The sequence below is a fragment of the Suillus subalutaceus genome (genome assembly GCF_016647625.1).
Source record: "Suillus subalutaceus strain FC151 chromosome Unknown DFJ58scaffold_49, whole genome shotgun sequence".
Classification (NCBI taxonomy): Eukaryota; Fungi; Basidiomycota; class Agaricomycetes; order Boletales; family Suillaceae; genus Suillus; species Suillus subalutaceus.
The window spans coordinates 91728-113080 of NW_024540298.1; the positions used below are offsets into that span (position 1 = coordinate 91728).

Sequence of the window (21353 nt, forward strand, 5' to 3'; positions counted from 1 at the left end):
TTCCTTTCTCTCGCATACCGAATCCTCATCTCCACATCCACCTTTGATGGCAGGTGCGAGGTTTGATACAGGTCCGTTGAATCAGCGCACACCTTCGTATACTGGGCAGCAAAACAGAAAACCACATGTATCCTCCAAGGACAACGACCGTATAGTTCATCGTTTGGACATTTATTTGCGCAGTGGAAGGGAAGAAGAAAACGATTATCATGAAGACTGCCCGCGGTACAGCGATCGCTGCGATTGGAACGTTCTGCACGGGAAAATTAGCAAGAATGCCGTGACATTACCACAGCTCGACTGACCAATCTCCCAAGATTAAATGGGCCGGGTTTGAAATCGTTCTTGGACACAAAGCAGGTCGCGATTGGCGTTATGTAGTATGAGACGTATGAGACAGTGACAGCAATTATGGATACCGCATAAATGGCCTGGGGGCCCGTAAACGCCAAAAATCCGATTGCGAGAACAATGGCGGCGTCAAATCAGACTGTATTAACCGGTGTGCTTGTACAGTCATTGACCCGGTATAGTTACTATGAAAATGGGAGGGTTCCATCACGAGCGAATGCAAAGGTCTGGCGAGAGCTGACCAGGAGACAGCTGGACTCCATCTTGTACCTGCTTTTCAATTAGTTTATAGACGAATTATACAAGATCTGCGCCATAGGCTGGCCTATGAGGCTACTTGGGATGCCGTTGAGGTCAGCGCCCATGCAAAAGGTAAGGGGACGTTGATTCCTATATAAGAAAATGACCTCAAAATTATAGTGATGTTGTGCATCATTCCACATACCCCAGCCAAGGATGGCTGACATGGCGATGGAATTAATCTAGCTGGGGTAAGCTGAATAATTGTTCATTTTCTAAAGTTACTTACAATTGCCCATGGTATCGCGATAGCGGTATTTCATTTGAGGCCTCCTCGCTGATATGCACGCTAGAATCACAACCCCCTGGTGGGCTGAGAACGTGAACAGACCATCCAGGAGAAGATGTTTTAACCTATTGTATACAGAGGAGCCATTAAGCTCAAAATGAATGCAAACACTGATGGCCAACCGTCCACTACAACTGATCGTGAGCCGTGGTGGTAACTGGCACACGCTACATACAGCTTGTAAAGCCCCCTAGCGTACAACTCGCGCTGTTTCGGTATTTTGATGGCGTTGCGATCGGAAGCACGATGATGACTACGAAGCAGAGGCTCTGGGAAGATTCAGAGCAAGGATCAGGGAGGGACAATACTCACCACACATTCGGCAAGATGTGGTCTCTGCAGTCTTGCCAAGAATTAGTGCCAAGGCTAACGAGGATGGCATGTGTTAACACCAACGCCGCATATATGCCGCTGGTGATGGCGCGGGACGCGGACGGAAAATTCTGGGGATAGTCGACGTAGGTACTAGAACGGTCGATAATGTGGTTTTGTCGAGTTGTCGAAGCTTTTGAGGTTGCTACCGTGCTTCAGAGAGCTCGGACGACATCTCGCCACCGCGGAGTACAGCTGAGCGTTGCCAAGCGATGTTCGCGTAAGAGCCAGTTCGGCAACTCGATGTTGGGGCGTATTTGCCATGTTGCACATCTGGCGCAATGTGAGTTGCACCGGCATGCTCCCGGCATATACCTTTGGTCAGTCGGAGCTCGAACCTTCCCTATCTACTGACTAGCACCACAATGGACTGGCTCGACCCTCACCTCCGCAAGCTAGTTTATTCATCGGTCGTCGCTGTTGTATCTATTTGCGGCCAATTTACTACTGTTATAATGGCTACCGAGCCAAACACTGCTACTGTCGTACCAGTACCAGCTGAGCCAAAAGCTGCAATGGAATGTGGCAGAGACGAACGCTCTTCTCGATCACCTAGTCAGCAACAAATCCGAGGTTGGGGATGGCGGTTTCAAGCCATCTACATTTACCTCAGCAGCAACTGCCCTTGCAAGGGCCAACCTGCTAACTGCAGGCCCTCCAAAGACAAATAAACGCTGTAGAAGTAAATGGAACACGGTGAGTGCATTGAGATTCTCTACGTCCCATTCTACTAATATCTACCCCTGTACCAGCTCAGAGGGATATACCGAGAGATCCAAAACTATCGCAATGTCTCAGGAGCTCACTGGGATAATACCAGAGGCGCTGGAATCGAAGGAAGGACTGCATTAGAGGTATTCAATAACTACGTCACATCAAGTGTACGTCCCCTGTTCAAAGCTATCTACTGTAATCTAATATATTAAATAGACGTCCCGCGCTTCAATGCGGCCATTTGCCAACAGCGGGTGGATATACTACGACAAACTAGCTGAGATCTTCCCAAATGGCACTGGCGCTCAGGGAACTCACGCATTTCATCCGGCTGCTGCTGCAGCTCCAGTACTGGCTGACGATGATGTTGAGCCTGGTGCAGAGCATGTCATCACTACTGCTGCTGCTGCAACCATCATCGCATCAGCTGCCAGTGCCAGTAATGACCCTGTTGCTGCTACCATGGAACTGCCTCGCGATACCAACTTCAATGCTTCTCGTCTTCCCATCTTGCCTCCTTCCACTGTTGCATCCAGTATTGGCACTGGAAAATGCACTCATGATGATGCATCGTGCGACATGGAATCATCAACTCACCTATCCAGCTATCCGTTATTTTCTGGTCCCTTGCCGTCCTCTACCTTGGTATCAGCACCCCCTCCTGCAAAAAAATCGCGATCTGGACGTCACGGTGACAGTGCGGTCGCAATGATGACCAGTGCAGCACGAGGGTTGAAGGTTTCACCTGCCACTGCTGTTGTTGGCATGCAGGGTTCCATCAACCGCATTGGTGACATTCTCGAAAAAGCCGTCACTGCAGCGCCTGCGCCTGCACCACCACTACCACCTCCTCCACCCCCTCCCCCCTTGGTTGCAACCGCTCTTGATCACGCCATGATCCTTATGCAAACCGAAGATGCGGAGGTGCCTGCAGAGGACTTAGGCCGACTGTTACTAATTTTTACAAGCAATGAGCGGGCGATGGAGATTTATGTGCAAAGCCCACTGGGACCACGCCACTCTTATATCAAGGCGCTTCTTGAGGCTCATGCAGCGAAGTAGGTATCACTTTCACATCTTGTCCCTTACTTGTACAATGTATCTTAGGCCGTATGTTCTGTGATTGTCGCGCTGTTTTCTGTCTGCTTTGTTGTTTGTTGTCCCACCATCATTTTCGAGTCCACAATCATGTAGCATTGGGTTCTAATACACGTGTAAGAACTATACATGAATATCATTGTTTGCATCTGCGCCCTCATCCTCGTCTGCGTTGTCATCACCATCCAGGCCAAGTAAGTCCTCTTCATCTAAGTCATCACCATCTGCTAGTACTTGTTCATGCAAAACTTGCCCATATTGAGCCCACATGTCTTCAGCGATGTTGTCACGCAAGTGGCTCATTTCAATATCTGCCGTTTCTTCCTCTGGTACCACTGCCTCATGTGGGTCAGTCTCATCCTCAGCCGGATCCCCATCTGAGTTAGTATCTGGGATAGGACCCTCCTGTGGGTCGTGCAGGCATATAAAGTTGTGAATTGTACATAGAGCAGCTGGAATCTGCGCTTGAATGTTTAAGTTATACCTTGGTGCGAGGATGAGGATGCGGAAGCGATGCTTTAAGACGCCGAAGACACGTTCAATGATGTTCCTTGCCATGGCATGGCGAAGATTGAATAGCTCCTCTTTATTGCATGGCCTACTATCAATGTTAGTGTGCGTTCCAAAGAATATGGACTGTCTTACCTTACACTCGCTCGTCCCCACTCAGCGAGATGGTAGCGGACATTACGGTATGGTATCAGGAGTCCACGGCGTAGAGGGTAACCAGCATCAGCTAGAAAGTATTTTTCTTGGGAGATCTTAAGGTCTTTGGTAGACGCGTCCTCGAAAACACGTGCATCTGTGGCGGATCCCTCCCAACCGGTAAGGACATAGGTAAAATTCATGTCGAAGTCGCATGCAAACAGGCAGTTTTGAGAGACGAGACCTTTGCGATCGCGGTAGGCAGCACGTTCAAGTGCAGGAGGTGTAGCATGGATATGGCTCCCATCAAGCGCCCCAATGGCGTCCTTAAAAAACGGCCAGAATTTGGGATTCTGGCGAATTTTGCGAGAAACTGCTTCATCTGATGGGAGGTGGACGTATTTTGAATAGAATGGTGGGGTTGATAGAATTACGAGCATCCTTCGAAAGTATCTAGATATAGCGTGACAAATGAGTCCAGTCCATGAAAATATGACACTTACCGAGATATTGTCTCATTGGAACGCTGAAATCTTTCACCAATATGCCTGATTGACAGGCCTGTGACAGCGGCATACAGGAAAATGGCGAGTTGCTCCTCTAGAGAGACAAACTTGGAGTCGGAATACCCAAGGGTACGGAGTTCTGATATGAGCTCTGCAAAGACATGGGCATGCACTCCAAGCTCACAACGAATGCGCTCCGGATGACCAGTGAGTAATTCGACCACCCATGCTTCACCAGAAAGCGCTGATGTATGGTAGGGTTGTGGGTCCCTTGGGTACATAGATGCTACAAGACTGCCGGAGGCATGGATGAGAATGCTGAGTAGAAGTACTACATACTGTATGATTTTATGATGAACCTGAGACCGGTTTTGAAGACGAAGCCCTGGAAAGACTTCGGGTAGGGACTCCATAGTACTATGAAGGATTCACGAGCCCAGGGATACAGTCGTCTAACCTAGGATTACATTCAAGCTCTGACTATATGCCGGGAGCATGCCGGTGCAACTCACATTGCGCCAGATGTGCAACATGGCAAATACGCCCCAACATCGAGTTGCCGAACTGGCTCTAAGTGCCCAAGCACTGTTACAAGTAGAATGCCGCACTCCAAGTAAGGTGCTAGTATAAAGTTAATGACCAGAGTCGTTGATCTCGATTTCAAGCAACGCAGCCGCGCAGGGTTATTCTACATAAGAACTGAGATGTTTTTCTGCCGAAAAGTGAAAATTACGAGGGGCATTAGCAAAATGTGTGAGTAGGTGTTATAATTACAGTACGTGATAGGCCAGGGCTTCAGATGGTAACGCACCCGATACGCCACTGAGACGGTACGAGTTCTCCAGGAGAGTCAACAGCAGCTACGCGAGTGGGAACATTGGCAGATGCGGGCTCTTGCGGCTGCAGCTCCTCAGGACAAACATGGTATTGGAATTCCTATGGTGCCACCCGGGCACCGGATCGAGGTCGTTGCTTGTATCCGATGGTTGTAGCAGTCCGGATGACTGGTGCCACAGCACCAGACAAAACAGCTGGAAAAAATGCTGCAACAATACCCCACGACATTACGGTGTGCTCAGCCTGATGAGTCATACTTGTAACTTACAAGAAGCACTTGCCAGCATCGTCAAGAAGCGGTGACCACAGGATTGAGAGTCACCCTGATATCTGGACACGAAAACATAAGCGATTCCGCAAATTCTTACTACGACACTCGCCTTGAAATGGAATTCGTGTGAAAAATTAAAATTGACGGTTCTTTGCAAGTCCTTTGGGTCAGGTTTGCAGTCCAATAAGGTGTATTCGTTGAGCCTAGTATCTACTACAGGAAGATGTGTCTCTTGTGGTCAGAATGAGCAGGAGTAACTACCAGATTAGGAACGATAAGCGGCACGTGATTGCCGTGAAATTGTGACAAAGTCGAATGGAGCTGGGACCACCGGGTACCCTTATCTCGACATCGGTCGCAGGGTGACCTCAACCTCCGAGAATCACAAAAGCATTCCTAACCAGTGACCTTGCACGGCATTCAGCTCCGTGCCTGGAAACGGACGGTGACTCGGACCTATTGCGGCCGGTTTGCAGGGTCACCGACAACCTACGCATTTGCCGGCTAGTATTTGGTAATGTCAGATTTTGAGCAGCATGTCAGGCTATATAACTGTAGGCTGCTGTCTCAAAAATGAGCAAACAATCAGACCATGCTGTCTCAAGCCCTAGACAGCGGTCGTCGCATCAGCGGGCACATCATGACATTATTTTTGTTCACCAAGTCCGACTTGTTGACAGTTCTGATCCCTATCGTGCATGCCCCTAATACATGTTACTTGTATGTTCCTTGACGTGACTTTGTGCATTAGACTTTGTCTACCCTCGCAGCTGCTCCCCATCCCAACGTAACTCGCATTCCAGACATTGTCGTATGGATGTGGCTGCACCTCCTGAAACACGATATATATAACCAAATGCAAGATCCAGAGGAGGACCAGAAAAACAAACCTCATCGCCCTCTCCCTGCTGGTCGTATAACTGCACAAAATGCGGCTGATGTGCGCTGGCTGCTAGTGCCAGTCTGCCTGATATTTTCTGCGATGTATGGCAGCACGGTCCTCGCCTGTAGCGTTTGTCTAGAAGTCCTCAGTATCTGGTACAATGAGTTCGGTGGCGATAAGACTGGGCTTTCGAAGAACCTAGCATATACAATTCTTGAACTAGGCGCAACTGTCGTGATTGGTACGTGGGCTGTGCCAGAGATCATAAGCAAGCTTTGTTGTTGACTGGGATTTATTTTTCAATAACCAGGGTCCAGCATTGATAAAATTGGGGCACATGGAATTACCTTCAGCTCCGTAGTGTTTGCAACGACACTTCACGCACAAGATTTTAAAGATGAGGAGGGAGATCGGTTGACAGGAAGACGCACTCTTGTCACTCTGTTCCCTACCTTTGCACGCATGTCCATGATGATTGGCGTCCCCCTTTGGTCACTTTGCCTCAGCAGACTTTGGAAGTTGGATCCCACCTGTTCTGTTGCATTTATAATCTATGGAACGATTGTCGGGGCAAGATTCATGGTTTATAGGACTGCGAATGCCCACAAACAATCGTGCAAACTGTACAGCGTTAGTGATCTCGAGTTGGAAAATTCTACCTACTGACTCATGGCTGTAGCTCTGGTTTACCCTTGTGCACTTACTCCCTGGCTATTGGCGATTTTTCTACGGCACTTGAAATTGGAAGTCCAGTGCAAGTCGACACGGTAGCGATGTATTACGAAGGAAATACTTATAATAATAGGCTGTGGTGTTTTTTTACTGCATTTCGAGGTCTTTGGGTAAAAGACACTTCTCTAAGACAAGAAGAGGCTTTACAAAAATGCTGTGTCCTCAAAAGTTGATACGGTTTCATTTATGTCAATCATTACACGTCGATCTGTTTTCTTGGGCAAATTGGAACTGAGAATTTCCAGGTACAGTCACGTGAACGAATTACCCTGACGCGTCTGCAACTTGGGGTCGGCCCATTACTGTAGAGATACGCACCTAAGTTCGTCACACCGTCACATGCCTAGCGAATCGAACCTATTTTGCGTGACGGTCACACCAATTTTGAGGCCGTCGAACCTAATCTGTGACATACGGTAAAAACATGAAAAAAAAGTCTAGTGCAGCCAAAAGTCCTTGTACTGAGTGGAAAAGACAATTCTAGTAGCCAAAGTGTCATTTTGTAACACTGTATGCAGGTTTAGAAGCAGTAATGTAGCGACAGAAAGGCTGCCAGAAGGAGCAATTAATATTGAGAATGGTGCAGGCATGGATAGCACATCCTGGAATTTAGCCTCTGAGGCAACACAGAGATCAGGCATGGTACAGAACTTTGAGGGGAAATGCTTCAGACCGTGTCCATTGAGTCGTTGCGCTCGGTACTCAGTGCTCAGGCATGCCAAACATGGGAAGATCCACACTGACAAGACTTTACAACGACATATAGAGAAGATGTTGTGTTGCCGGACAGAAATAAAATTAGAGACAAAGCTTGTAGAGTGAGCACTTCCGGGTCGAGCACAAGGATCAGCACGCTTAGCGCTGCATATGTATATGAAGGAATGTGTCTGCCTAACGTCGGTCGTCGAACCTAAGCACAGCGTGTCACACGTCACACCCCCCCTGCGAACCTTCGAACCTAACGTTCATTTGGTCACACCTCAATAGGGCCGAACCTAAGTGCGTATCTCTACAGTAAATTGAGAAATTGATGAGTTGACCGTCGCGTGAGAGGTTACCCACTTGGACCGGGTCTCAATTGACAACAGCCTTCTCCAGTTAGGCCTTCGACGACAGCTGCCACTTCCACTGGAGTCCCACTTGAGAACTTCATGGGTGAGCTTACCACTTTATCCACGAGGCTCTCCCCTCACGCTATGTAGTGCCCACAAGCTCTCACAGCTCAGGCTTCAAGAGGGGATCGCTTAACGGCTTATATCACCGACATTACGGGACGAGGCCTCGTCAGCGTCGTCATCTCCAGACTGCTCGCGATGAGGCTGACGCTATTAAAAGTTACGAACCGCAGTATCACAAGGGGAAGGGGTATACAGCAAGCCCGAAAGATAAGGAGCGAGGGAAGAAGCAAGAGCAAAGTCCTAGTAGTGTCTATATGCAACAGGGTGCACTGGAAAGTCTCAACCAGTTCTCAGACATATTTGATCCTACAGGTCCTAATCATTCCAAAGCCCTGACAGAGGGCACAACCGTAAACCCACTCCATCAGCAACAGCCGGTGGTGAGCCCCGTGCAGCTCTCTAGCGCTCTCGGCTCAGATGTGGCAAATCAGGGAACGCAAGTTAGTCTCGCTAAGCTGCACCCATCTCTTCCTAATTGTCCAGTTTTTGTGGAGCTACCTCCTCGAATTAGTTCGACCACCATAGCATCGTCGCTGCCCGAGAAGCCGCAATCAACTCCTGATAGCAATGTAACATCCCGACTCACACGCAATCTTTGGGATACCCGACGGGAAATGACTGCCTTGCGAGCGCGCGAAACCGACCTCGTAGCTTCATTGTGCCATCTAGATGCTCCTCGCCACATCCTCGAATCTGGACGAGCACAAAAATCCTCAGGTGACTAGTTCCGAGCTGCATTTAGCCTTCGTTCAATATGATAATGCAGAGCTTGAAGCTCGTCTCGCTGAAGTTGAGAACGAACTACGGCAAGAAAGATATAAGCGCCTTCGAGCTGAGCGAGGTCTCAATGAGATTGAGGCAGAGAAAAGGGCCCCGTTTGTCGTTCCAGCTCTGTTTCAAGCGTTCCTGATGGTTTCTGAGATTCACGGATAACCCCCCAAAGGTTCATGTTAGCTATGGAGTGCTTATTCAAGTCAACGCTACGTAATTATGAAGGCTTCGAGTGACTAGGGACTAAGTGGGGCATAATCATGTTGCAACAGTTATAACATTGAGAACTAGACTTATGCGTCCACGATCAAGACATCTACTCCTCGCCCTTTCCCTGTCTTCTCTGATGCCGATTCATCATCTTGCCCCTTCTCGGCTGACATTAGATTTGAGACAGGTCCATTGAACCAGTGTACTCCTCCGTATACCGGGCAGTAATACCAGAAAACAGCGAGGGACATGAAACCACCTAGGACGACCACTGTATAGTTCATCTCTTGCGCAGTAGTCTGTGGGGTCGTGGGGAAGAAGAAAACCATATTCATGAAGACCATCCATGACACAGCGATTGCTGCGACAGGAAAGCTCTGCAAGAGACATAAGTCTAAGATCACATCCATTGCTTTCTGACTCACAAATTTCCCAAGATTAAATGGACCGGGCTTGAAATCATTCTTGAAAGCGAAACGGGTTGCGATTGGGGTGATGTAAGATATGTATGAAGAGGTGACTACGAGGGTAAATATTGCGTTGATGGCCTGTGTGCTCACGAACGCCAGAAGACCGATCGCAAGAGCAAGCAAAGCATCGAGCCAAACAGTATTGACTGGCGTTCCTGTGTAGCTATTGATTCGGTAAAAAATATCGCGAGAACGGTAGACCGCCATCACGAGAAAACGCAAACGTCTGGCGGGAACCGACAAGCAGCACGCTCGATCCCATCATATATCTGTTCCTCTTTTAGAGCAGTAAGGGGAGCCTAATATCTGAAGAACACACTGTGCCACAATGACGAGAGACCAGAGGGCTAACGCTCCTTTTTGCCCAAAAGAGTTGTAGAATATCTGCGCCATAGGTTGACCGATCGGACTGCTCAAGATGCCTTCGAGGTCACTGCCCATGCAAAATACAAGGGAGACATTGATGCCTGGAAGCCATTAAATTCGTAACAATATATTCGACAACGTGACACGCACCCCAGCCAAGGGCTGCAGATATTGCAATGGAGCCGATCTGCTTGCATTAGCATTGTGGCTACAGTGTCTAGTGCTACTCACAATGGCCCATGGTATGGCGGTAGTGGCATTGGATGCCTCCTCACTCATGTGTACACTTGAATCATAACCACCTGTTAGATTGTCAAACAAAATGGGAGCAACAAGGGATAAGCCAAACCTATCGTCCAGAGAGGCGCCAATAGACTTAATATGAACGCAAATCCAGATGGCCAGCCGTCCACTGACAAAAATTATGAGATGGAGATGACAATAGTACATGTCACATACAGTTAGTAAAGTCTCCGAGTGCGTAGCTGGCGCTGTTTCTGAATTCTGATGGCGTTGCGATTGGAAGCGCGATGATGACTATAAAGCAGAGGCTGCCTCAGGCAGTGAACCTGAAGAAACTAGTACAAGACGGAAATATAACACCTACCACACATTTAGGAGGATGTATAGTCTTTGAAGTCTTGCCAGGATTTGTGTCCCGAGGCTCACAAGGACAGCATGGGATAACACCAACGCTGCAAATATACCACTGCAAGGGATCAGGGAAGCTGACACATCGACGAGACATAAAAACACTCACTAGATCTGTCCATTGGTTGTCACGTATACTTGATTAGATGCGATACTAACTGCCGCTGTGATTTGGATCGCGCATGCCCAATCTACTGAAGCTAGTTTCGTAACTCAATAAGCGAATTTTTCACGGCACATTGAGTTCTTCACCAAATGCTGCGATAGACGCGATCGTATTAGAATCTGCGTGATGGCACATGTCAGTGAAACGAGTTTGAAAGGAAAGGTCATATTCACACCCAACTATCCACGAGAGAAAATTCCGACAACGAGGGGAGGCAAGTGAATAGGTCCAGTAATACAACTAGATACTTGTGAGAGGTCGAATCTGTATCGGCGACAGGATGAAGGACATACTCCACCTGAGGTTGGTGCCGCAGATGCAAGCTCCGCCATGGCCAAACCGATACACATGATAAAAGCACAGGCAAACAGCCACTGTATAACGGAATGAGTACAAGATCCGATACTTTTAACATGTGAAGCCTTACACCCCAAACCATTGCAAGAGGACCACCGTTGGGCATGGCATTGAAGAGCACCGATCTGAACAAACATTGTATCAGCGAACAATTCGTCTCGGTAGAATAACACATCATACGCAATGGATGGAAGGAGCCCCACGATGCTGAATGCAACACCAAAGACCTGTGCAAGGACATTGCCAAGCATGCCCAAGGCTCTGATGAGGACCCACCTCTAATGGAGTGAACTCCCTGCGAAACTCTTGCTTATATCCCAACCTAGCAAGAACCGCTTCGTCCCTGGTATGTTCTGAGTGTGAATTCGAACTTGGGGAAGCCATCATAACTGGCACTTGCAATATTCTTACGAATGAGGAGGTTCGGACTAGGAACGGGAAAGGGACTCAGTCTTGGATCAAAAGACTAAGGGAGATTATTTGATGGGGAGAGAAATTAATACGTTGATTGCGACGGAGAATCAAAAGTACGTACGAGAGTGATGTCGAGAGTCATATGTTGAGTAATATGACTGGCGAGGACACTCGAAAACCAGCGACAGATTGCAACTATCAAGCTGAATATAGATAGCGGACATAACCTTATCTGGCGCCGGTGAGATAGGTGCAAAGATGAAGCTCGGACATTACTTACAGTTCAATTTAAGGTAAGAACCAGACCTTAAAGAGGGTACGAGTTCATATAGAAGCTAGTGGCAGACATTTTGAGGCCCAGCGAACGTACAAATCAAGAAGCGTGAGCGAGGGTAAGCGTGCAAAGATCGCTTCTGACAACGATCTTCAGCAAACACAGTTACATCAGGCAGGAGAGTAGAGTCACGCAGACAAGCTGAGTTCCTGGCGTGGTTTGCAATCATAGCGATTGTGCAGGAACGGAGGAAGAAACTTGAACCCATCCATGGTGTTGGGAAGCTGAAGCATTGAGTGTTTAAATTTTAGTATGGCTTCCTTCATTCAAGTCATGGGGTCGTGTACGATCTAGACTCACCTCATATAACCTCAGTAGAGCAGGGCGTGATCACTATTTGATAACACGTGGCGCATGAATATGGGTCCAGTGTCTTCATTTCAGATACGCTTGGATGTAATCTTCCGCGAATTGTAACGTAAGACTGAAGGTATGTAGCCCACCGGTGGGAGGGCTGCGTGATCAATAATGATTCGATCATACAATCGTGGTAAGTTGTTCCATGTCACATTGCATGTCAGCATACGATAGCGATACGAAGGGTAAATGTTGTTCCATACAGGTGATATCAAGGTATGATTGAAACCACGCTAGACCCATTCCTTCAGCTAGCGTCCTGACGTCCGACATTCCATCGACACAAGCTTCGCCCTTGACCTGGGCGTTAATATAGTGATCCAATGGGATGCTCGTATACTGCGCTGCCGCGTCAGCCAAATGGGAGCAAGGAGGGGGCTTGGGATGAAGTTTTGCATTTGACGGACTTGAAAAAAAAAAGTGCAAGACATACTTTTTGACGCCAAGGAACCTAGGGTTGAGAAAGGGTGGAGAAATAACACACTGGTAAAAAAAACAGACGCGGTTTTGGGTGAAGAAAGAGGTTGTTTTGCGAAGTCAAAATAATCTCAAAAGTGTTTTGATGACAGTCCTCTGAATGGCGTCTGTTTAGGGCTGCTGCTACAAATCCGTACCTCTGTTTGGATGTCAAATATCCCGAAAATTCTGCAAGTCGTGTTTGTCTCAAGTTTGTCTCCAACTAAAAAGTCGTTTCTGCAAGTGAATCTATTTTTGAGGAAATTCCCACAGTCACGATGGTGGCGACAATTAGGGGTGTTGCCCAGGTAGTACCGGTACTGCTGCTTCATCACCAAAATTACTGAATCCAGACATGGTCATGTCGGAGCCACCATACCTGCCATATGTATCTAGCCCAAGCTCTCAATGTAAGGCAATGTTAGGAAACTCAATTCCTACATGGTGACTGCTATATGACTGTAGTATGGCATTAGGCTAGGGTACCGATATATCATACATTGCTATGTACATAATCCATTTGAATTTCGTTCAGATTCATCAGACATTGCAATTGCATTTGGATATAATCATGTAATGCATTGAATTAGTGGTAGTACAAAGCAGTGAGGTACAACAGTTCCAAGCCTATGTATGCAAATGCAGGTAATTGAGAGCAGACAACAGAATGGGGAAATGAGTGATCTATGAGTAGGTCAGTAGTACAACACAGTAGCAAATGACAGTGAGAAAATGAAAGTACACATGGGGGTCTGCAAGCAATGCGAATGAGGAGAACATGTGATGATACATGAGGCAGGGGACAACTACTTCCTTGAACTTCTCTGTAGCTTGGCTTCTGCAGATGGGGCAGCCTTGCCACACTTTGGTTTAGAGACTTTGGTGCTCCCCTTCTTGGCCTTGCATTTACATTTGGTCTGGATGGGTTCAGACTCCTCATCCAACTCCAAGGACCCTGTTAGATCACTGGGGGTGGGTGACTCAACATGTGCAGGTGCTGGCGCAGATGGAGCTGGAACCTTGCAAGGAGAAACTTGCTTGGGAGTAGGAACCAGCCTAGGAGTAGGAACTGTCCTGTGAGCAGGAGGCGGCACTGGAGTTGATTTGTGAGAAGGCATTGGTTCAGAAGGACGAGCTGGAGGAGGGGGAGGTGGTGAAAGGGAAGGTGGGGGAGAAGGATGATGTGCTGGAGCTGCCTTGGCTGCACAACAGGCCACCATTTGGGCATGGACTCATTCATCTGAGGTGCTGGAAATGTCGCTATCTCTACTAGAGATAGAGTTTCCATCATGGCCTTCCTCATTCTTAAATAATTTCCTTGAATCAATCATATTAGCATGACATCAAGAATATAAAAAAAACTTACATATTCCAAGCTTTGAGGATTTTGTCTTTCCTTTCTGGATTAGGGGAATCTTTGATGAGGTTGACAATGTTGTTGTAAAAGTCCCTATAGTTGAAATTGCTGTCGACTTCCAACCAAGCATTCTTGGTGCGAATACCAAAATGAACCTTTAAAAAATGAGCAACTCGTTGTAGAGACTTGAGTTTGAGCAGGCGCAGATTGGCCTATATTACACCTTTTCACAACTCATGACAATTGGCCTCCAATGCACAACTCGCATGCTCATCCATTATGCAACTTCGACTATGTCTCTAGCCATTCCACAAGTAACGCGCAGCTTTCCCGCAAAACGCGCCATAGGCGCGATACTTTCCCGCACAACACGCAGCATTCCCACACGTGCACCTTGCGCGCTTTCTTGCACTTAAGTGCCCCGCATCGCCTATCATCCAGGAACGTCCATCTATGTCCATCCACCTCATTGATATGTCATATCCCTTGCCTCGTGGTTTGTAACAAGCATTGCAGCACTATTACATGTCACTACATATTCATAGCGCTTACTGCTCCTATCCCTTCCACTTCTGATGCGATTTCCCTAGTATAAGTTTGCTGACTTACTACTTCATCATTATTACTCCCCTTTGCTGTACTTCCCTCACTATTGGGTTTTACTTTAAAGTAGTAGTCACCACTTGGGCGCACTTTGTGTTTCCAATGGTTATCGTTATCCGCCTATACTAGACTATTATCTCCACTCGCTATAACACTCACTTTGCACATCTGTTTCCTCATCCGGTATTCTCCCGCACAACACGCACCTTAGCACGCACTTTCTCATGCTCGTGCTTACCTTAGTGCGCTCTCTTGCGCCTTGCGCTCACTTCGCTTTTCTTCTCACGCTTTCGCGCATCCATCGCACTACAAGGGTCTTTTGTTCATCTGGTTCTGTGTTCAGTAGCAGTCCCCTTTAGGGTCGAACATTCTTGCATTCTGCGAGTATAGCAGCTAGGCAGAGCCAAGACTCACTTATACTGGTTGAGCATTTTAGATATTTCATATCAGCCCAGCCAGGTTGAGATCGCCTCATCGTGACTACAGAGAGAACTTGGGGAATCAAACCTGCAAGCAGCCATAGGCAATATGTGCTGCTTCTACTGTCATCATGTCATGAAGAGCAGCATTACATGTGCGTGTCACCCACATCTCCCCCCCATACACACTTGAGGGACTTGTAAAAATATGGCGCATAGTCTAAAGGAACATCAGCATAAAGCAACAATAATAAAAAATGCATACTCTTTCCAACAAATGACCTTCAAACATCCCTTCAAACATGTTGTCGTCATTGTAGTCTTTGCCCAGTAGATCCCCAGCCCATAGAAAGGCAGGAAGAGTGGAGGCAGTCATTCTAATCTTGCCGCTCTGAAGTTTTTCTGAGCCCTGTACAGCATTAGACTACCTTGAGTTGGAATAAATGAAAAAATACGCACTTATCAGCATCCTTTGAAAATTCTTTGAGCTCCCTGACTGGACAGAGAAATCAAGCAAGAATGGGGTGATTACTACCCAGGTGGGTACGTGAACCAGTGCCATCATATATAGCTAGCATTATTGGGGAGTGAACATTAAAGGCCGTGTAGTGACTGATTTGACTCTTCAGGCATGAGGTATTGTCAGGATGAGTAGCTGAAATAGTAGCATCCATCTGATGGATGAAATCAGTACATAATATGCGCATACACTCACCTTCTTGATGATAAGGCTGAGTTCCGAGGCTTTCTGAGGATCACCGAGCAGAGGTTTCAAGCTCGGAGCAAGCTGGAGTAGACAAGTGTAGTTTCTCTTGTATTGATCTTGGATTTTGGGTGACCTGCAAGCCAGAAAAGATTTAGTTAATGGTAAGATTTAGAAGTGAATTACATTTTTGAGAGTCGCTTGTCACGACTAGCACGGAGATCTTCATCTTCCGAGACATCACCATTCTCTGCAGTGTTGTGCTGCTGCAGAGAAAGACCTACAGTTATTGGTTGTTTTGTCTTACAGAAGACATCAATGCAGCGCACTATACAACGTGATGCAGCAAGAAATTCCTCATGAGGATCAGTCTCAGGCTCCATATTCCTGGATTTAAACATTATTAGTGATTGCAACATCCAAAAAACTGATGATAAATCTACTTACGTCCCTTTGTCATCATCATCTGATGAACACCACCTTTTCTTTGGCCTGGTGACTTTCTTCGAGATCTTCTTCGGAGGTACAACTACTACTGACTCAGATGAGCTAGAACTGTTGGATAAAGAAGACAATGAAATAGAGGTAGTGCATTTGTGACGGGCCGAGGTGTAGGACAGAAAAATAAGAATCAGTGATAAAGATGCGTGAATATCATCAATATTGACGCGCTTGTCCTTGTTTGGCTCCTATTAGATTGGGCTCTGCTGGAATTTTGTGAGTAGTGTATTAGGTTGACACGTACTCAGGTATTGATAACTCTTAATCTTATACCTACTTATATTCTAATGCCTCCCACTAGTACTGCCCTCCCTTTTGGACCTGTCGACTGCAGTGACAAAGTTGACATTGCTGGTAATCACATCTTCATGGATGTCGAAAATCTGCTCGTAGACTGGCTGACTTATATCATCAAGTTTACGCTGACCCACCCAGGACCTGTGGCAAGTACTCCCTTCAAATCTGAGTCGCGTTGGTTTACTTATGTTAATCCTACAGACTCTTATATTGTGTTTAAAAGATGTGTCCAGGTTCATGTATGTCAAGCCCAAGAAATGTAGCTTCGAACAGTCTAAAGTCGAATTCCTTGGGTTGATCGTGGAAAAGGCAGTGTATCTATGGACCCCTGTCAAGGTAGAAGGAGTATTGAAATGGCCTGTTCCCAAATGCGTAAAAGATATACAAGCATTCATGGGCTTTGCCAACTTCTATCGAAGATTCATACTTGGGTTCTCAGACATTGCTAGACCAATGAATGATTTGCTACAAAAAGATGCCAAATGGGATTGGACAGAGAGACAGCAAAACGCCTTTGATGAATTAAAGAAGCGTTTTACAGAAGCTCCTGTCTTAGTCATGCCTGATGTTAAGAAGAAAATGGAAATGGAAACCGATGCTTCTGATTACGCAACAGGAGCAGTTCTATCTCAATTGATGGAAGATGACTTATGGCACCCAGTGGCTTATTATTTGAAGTCAATGAATGATGCAGAAAGAAATTACGACATTCATGATAAAGAGTTATTAGCAATCATTCAAGCATTAGAAGAGTGGAGGCACTATGTGCAGGGAAAACCCCAACATGTGGAGATCTGGACGGATCATGAGAATCTCGAGTATTTTATGACGAGTCAAAAGTTGACACGAAGGCAAGCCAGATGGAGTCTATTCCTGGCGGAGTATGAATTTACACTCCAACATAAGCCTGGTGTAGTCAATGACAAAGCCAACCGTCTATCTCGGAGAGAAGACCACAGAGGGGGGGGGGGGGGTAGAAAACGATAATTCTGACCGCATTTTGTTAAAACCAGAGTTTTTCAAAGTCAATGCTGCTAAACGAGGCCAAATTCTCATAGAAGGAGAAAGTTCGCTCATGAAAAAGATAAGAAAGAGCACAGAATGAGAGCCCGAAGTAATGAAAGCACTAGAAACGCTAAAAGCAGCACCAGTACAATTGTGCAGAGGAGTCAAAGAATGGAATGTTGAAGATGGATTGGTGTTATTCCGAGGACTGGTATATGTTCCAAATGATAAAGACATCCACCGAGAAATATTGGAGTTGTTTCACGACTCTCCACCAGCTGGACATCCTGGATGTGCCAAAACCTTAGAATTGATTTCCAGAAATTATTGGTGGCCGTCAATGACAAAATATGTCCATAATTACATAGATGGTTGTGATCGATGCAAACAAACAAAAGTGTTCCTAAGTAAACCAATGGGACCTTTACAGCCAAATAAAGTTCCAGAAGGACCTTGGCAAACAATCTCATGTGACCTGATAGTGGACTTACCAAAGAGTGAAGGATGCGACAGTATATTTGATGTTGTTGATCGATTTTCAAAACAATCGCACTTCATTCCCACCACCAAAGACGTAGACTCGAAGGGAATTGCCGAGCTATTTCTAAAAAATGTATGGAAACATCATGGTACACCAAAAAAGGTGATTTCGGATAGAGGAACAAAGTTCATTTCAAAGTTTATGGGACAAGTATCGAAAAGATTAGGAATGAAATGGTCTGCCTCAACATCCTATCATCCCAGAACAGATGGACAGACAGAAGGTGTAAACCAAGAAGTTGAACAATACTTGCGCATGTTTGCCTCATATAGACAAAATGATTGGGTATCTTGGCTGCCAATAGCAGAGTTTTCACATAACAATACAGTCACAGTAACCAGTCACAGTCCGTTCAAAGTCCTTTATGGATATAATCCCGAATTCACCATATCTCTGAACTCCACATCCCTTATTCCTGCCACCGATGAAAGAGCAGATCAAATGAGAGAAGCAAGAGATGATGCGGAAAATACTCTAAAGATAGTCAATGAACACATGAAACACTTCTATGACCGAGGAGTTAAAAACACTGTAGAGACTTGTGTTTCTGCAGGCTGATATGACACATATATAGCCTATATCATGACTCAGGACAACTGGGCATCACTGCACAACTTGCACGATCAGCTATATTTGATTTCTATCATGTCTCTAGTCATTTTACACATAACGCGCAGCTTTCCTGTGAAATGCGCCATAGGCGCAATACTTTCCCGCACAACACACAGCATTCCCACACGCGCACCTTGCGTGATTTCTCGCGCTTAAGCGCCCTGCATCGCCTATCATCCAGGAACGTCCATCTATGTCCATCCACCTCATTTGTACATCATATTCCTTGCCTCATGGTTTGTAACAAGCATTGCAGTGCTATTACATGTCATTATGTATTCTTAGTGCTTACTCCTCCTATCCCTTCTGCTTCTGATGTGATTTCCATAGTATAAAGTTTGCTGACTTACTACTTCATCATTATTACTCCCCTTTGCTGTACTTCCCTCACTATTGGGTTTTACTTTCAAGTAGTAGTCACCACTTGGGCACACTTTGTGTTTCCAATGGTTATCGTTATCTGCCTATACTAGACTATTATCCATGCTCGTTATAACACTCACTCTGCATTTGCACTCGCTTTGCACATCCATTTCCTTATCCGTTTCCCTCATCCGGTGTGGGTATCACAACCTGGCAGGCACATATAAGAAAAGTGCTCAGCCAGTATAAGTGAGTCTCAGCTCTGCCTAGCTGCTATACTCGCAGAATGCAAGAACGTTCGACCCTAAAGGGGGAAGCAAGGAAAGCAAGGATCCACGGAATGATGCTGAACAACCCTGGTGAATGGCGGTGAAAGCGTGAGAAAGCGCGCGCGGGAAAGCGAAGTGCGAAAGTGCGCGGAGCGCGGGAAGGTAGTGCAAGCAGTGCACAGGTGTAAAAGATATATACTGAGACTGATAAGAGGGAAAGCGCGGATCTAGACGGATACTGATAGTGCCACTAGCTATAGACTGATGCTAGGGCCTCAAAACAATGATGGACACATGCATTGCATGGAGCTAACTGGTGATAGATACTGAGTGGTAGGAAGGTAAGGTGAAATAGTTGGGTGTAAAACGAACATGAGTGTATGTAAGTTCTACCTAAGCGCTCTCCCAGGGCTCGGAGCCGAATAGGGAGCGCTCTAAGTATGTAAATGAGGTAAGGTGATGTAAAGTAAGGGTGCATAATGAAATGGGAAGTGTAATATGCTAAATATGGTCAGATAACGAAAAGGGACATACCGAGGGACTGGTTGGATGATGGATGGATGCTCCTGGATGCTGTGCGACATAGTGCGCTTAAGCGCGAGAAAGTGCGCAAGGCGCGCACGCGGGAATACTGCGTGTTGTGCGGGAAAGTGGTGCACTCTATAGGGAAGTCATAGTGGATGATGGTGCGAGTTGTGCCATGAAGGCCAGTTGTCAGAATTCGTAAAATGAGCCCATATGAGCCTGCAGAAACGCGAGTCTCTACACCGGTATTCTCCTGCACACCATGCGCCTTAGTGCACACTTTCTCACACTCGTGCTTACCTTAGTGTGCTCTCTCACGCTTCATGCTCACTTCGCTTTTCTTCTCATGCTTTCGCGCATCCATCGCACTACAAGGGTCTTTCATTCATCTGGTTCTGTGTTCAGTAGCAGTCCCCTTTAGGGTCGAACATTCTTGCATTCTGCGAGTATAGCAGCTAGGCAGAGCCAAGATTCACTTATACTGGTTGAGCATTTTAGATATTTCATATCAGCCCAGCCAGGTTGAGATCGCCTCAATGCACCTCAGTATCAAAAGAGAGACAAGGTCTGGCTAGACGCAAAGAACATCAAACAACGTTGTCCAAGTCAAAAGTTGTCAGATCGTCGTCTTGGGCCCTTTGAAATACTAGAGAAGACTGGTGAAGTGAACTACAAATTGAAATTGCCAGAGAGCTATAAGATTCACCCTTGAGGGTTTTTGCTATGCTTTATTAGCAACTAAGCTGATGAATGCAATTTTTGGGGTTTTCGCTAAGCTTTTATTAGCAACTGAGCTAATGAAGCTAAGGGATGAGATATATTGCCAGTTAATGAAGCAGCTCAACGATAATCCTTGTAATCTTTCTAACCAGATATGCCCATGGTGACTACATGGTGAATTAGTTGTGTAGTAGACTGGTGGGAGGTGGAGGTTATAAGTTGAAGTGCACCAGCCTCATTCTCAAGCCACCCAACCACCTCCAGACGTAGTTTACGATCAGGAAGAATTTGTCATAGAAGAGATATTAGATAGTCAACAAATCTGAGGAAAAGTGCAATACCGAGTTAAATGGGAAGGATATCTAATAGAAGAATCAACATGGGAGCCAGAAGAGAACATTAAAAACTCTCTGATTCTAATTGCGGACTTCCACAAGAAAAATCCCACAGCTGCTAAATCCAAACAGATTCTAGGATCTATTCTTAATATGGAAGATTTCAAGAAATGGAGAGAGCAAAATATTTGACCATCTTACATTCGCGATGATGCTCAATCTAGAGAGGGGGTAATGTCACAAGTTCCAAATACACATCATTATTCATTCTTGAATACTCATGAACAACCCAATAAATGCCCATCATTAGCGCCCAAATCCACATAATTCAGTCAAAATTTTCCGTGTTAAACGGACACCCGAGGTTGAGATTCT

At 46.2% G+C, this 21353-nt stretch overlaps 4 protein-coding genes across 4 annotated transcripts; 2 read left to right on the forward strand and 2 right to left on the reverse strand.

Moving 5' to 3' along the window:
- Positions 1 to 5975: 5975 nt before the first annotated feature.
- On the forward strand, positions 5976 to 7005 carry DFJ58DRAFT_841189 (UbiA prenyltransferase family; the record flags this gene model as incomplete). Its single annotated transcript, XM_041392681.1, has 4 exons — positions 5976 to 6077; positions 6135 to 6507; positions 6577 to 6896; positions 6946 to 7005. 4 exons carry the CDS (start codon positions 5976 to 5978, stop codon positions 7003 to 7005), a joined length of 855 nt encoding a protein of 284 aa, XP_041244197.1.
- Positions 7006 to 7951: 946 nt separating this feature from the next.
- On the forward strand, positions 7952 to 9188 carry DFJ58DRAFT_683701 (uncharacterized protein). Its single transcript, XM_041383262.1, has 4 exons — positions 7952 to 8153; positions 8201 to 8556; positions 8608 to 8893; positions 8943 to 9188. Exons 1-4 carry the CDS (start codon positions 8150 to 8152, stop codon positions 9107 to 9109), a joined length of 813 nt encoding a protein of 270 aa, XP_041244198.1. The 5' UTR covers positions 7952 to 8149; the 3' UTR covers positions 9110 to 9188.
- A 52-nt stretch (positions 9189 to 9240) lies between these two features.
- Positions 9241 to 11551, reverse strand: DFJ58DRAFT_727610 (amino acid permease-domain-containing protein; the record flags this gene model as incomplete). Its single annotated transcript, XM_041385499.1, has 15 exons — positions 9241 to 9534; positions 9583 to 9790; positions 9947 to 10094; positions 10144 to 10180; positions 10225 to 10295; positions 10343 to 10405; positions 10453 to 10544; positions 10601 to 10702; positions 10754 to 10844; positions 10897 to 10929; positions 10984 to 11050; positions 11104 to 11184; positions 11238 to 11292; positions 11348 to 11394; positions 11444 to 11551. 15 exons carry the CDS (start codon positions 11549 to 11551, stop codon positions 9241 to 9243), a joined length of 1497 nt encoding a protein of 498 aa, XP_041244199.1.
- A 2539-nt stretch (positions 11552 to 14090) lies between these two features.
- DFJ58DRAFT_659984 (uncharacterized protein) lies at positions 14091 to 15510 on the reverse strand (the record flags this gene model as incomplete). Its single annotated transcript, XM_041382121.1, has 3 exons — positions 14091 to 14240; positions 15196 to 15327; positions 15373 to 15510. Coding segments are annotated over 3 exons (420 nt in total), but the record flags the coding sequence as incomplete, so codon positions are not given.
- Positions 15511 to 21353: the final 5843 nt, after the last annotated feature.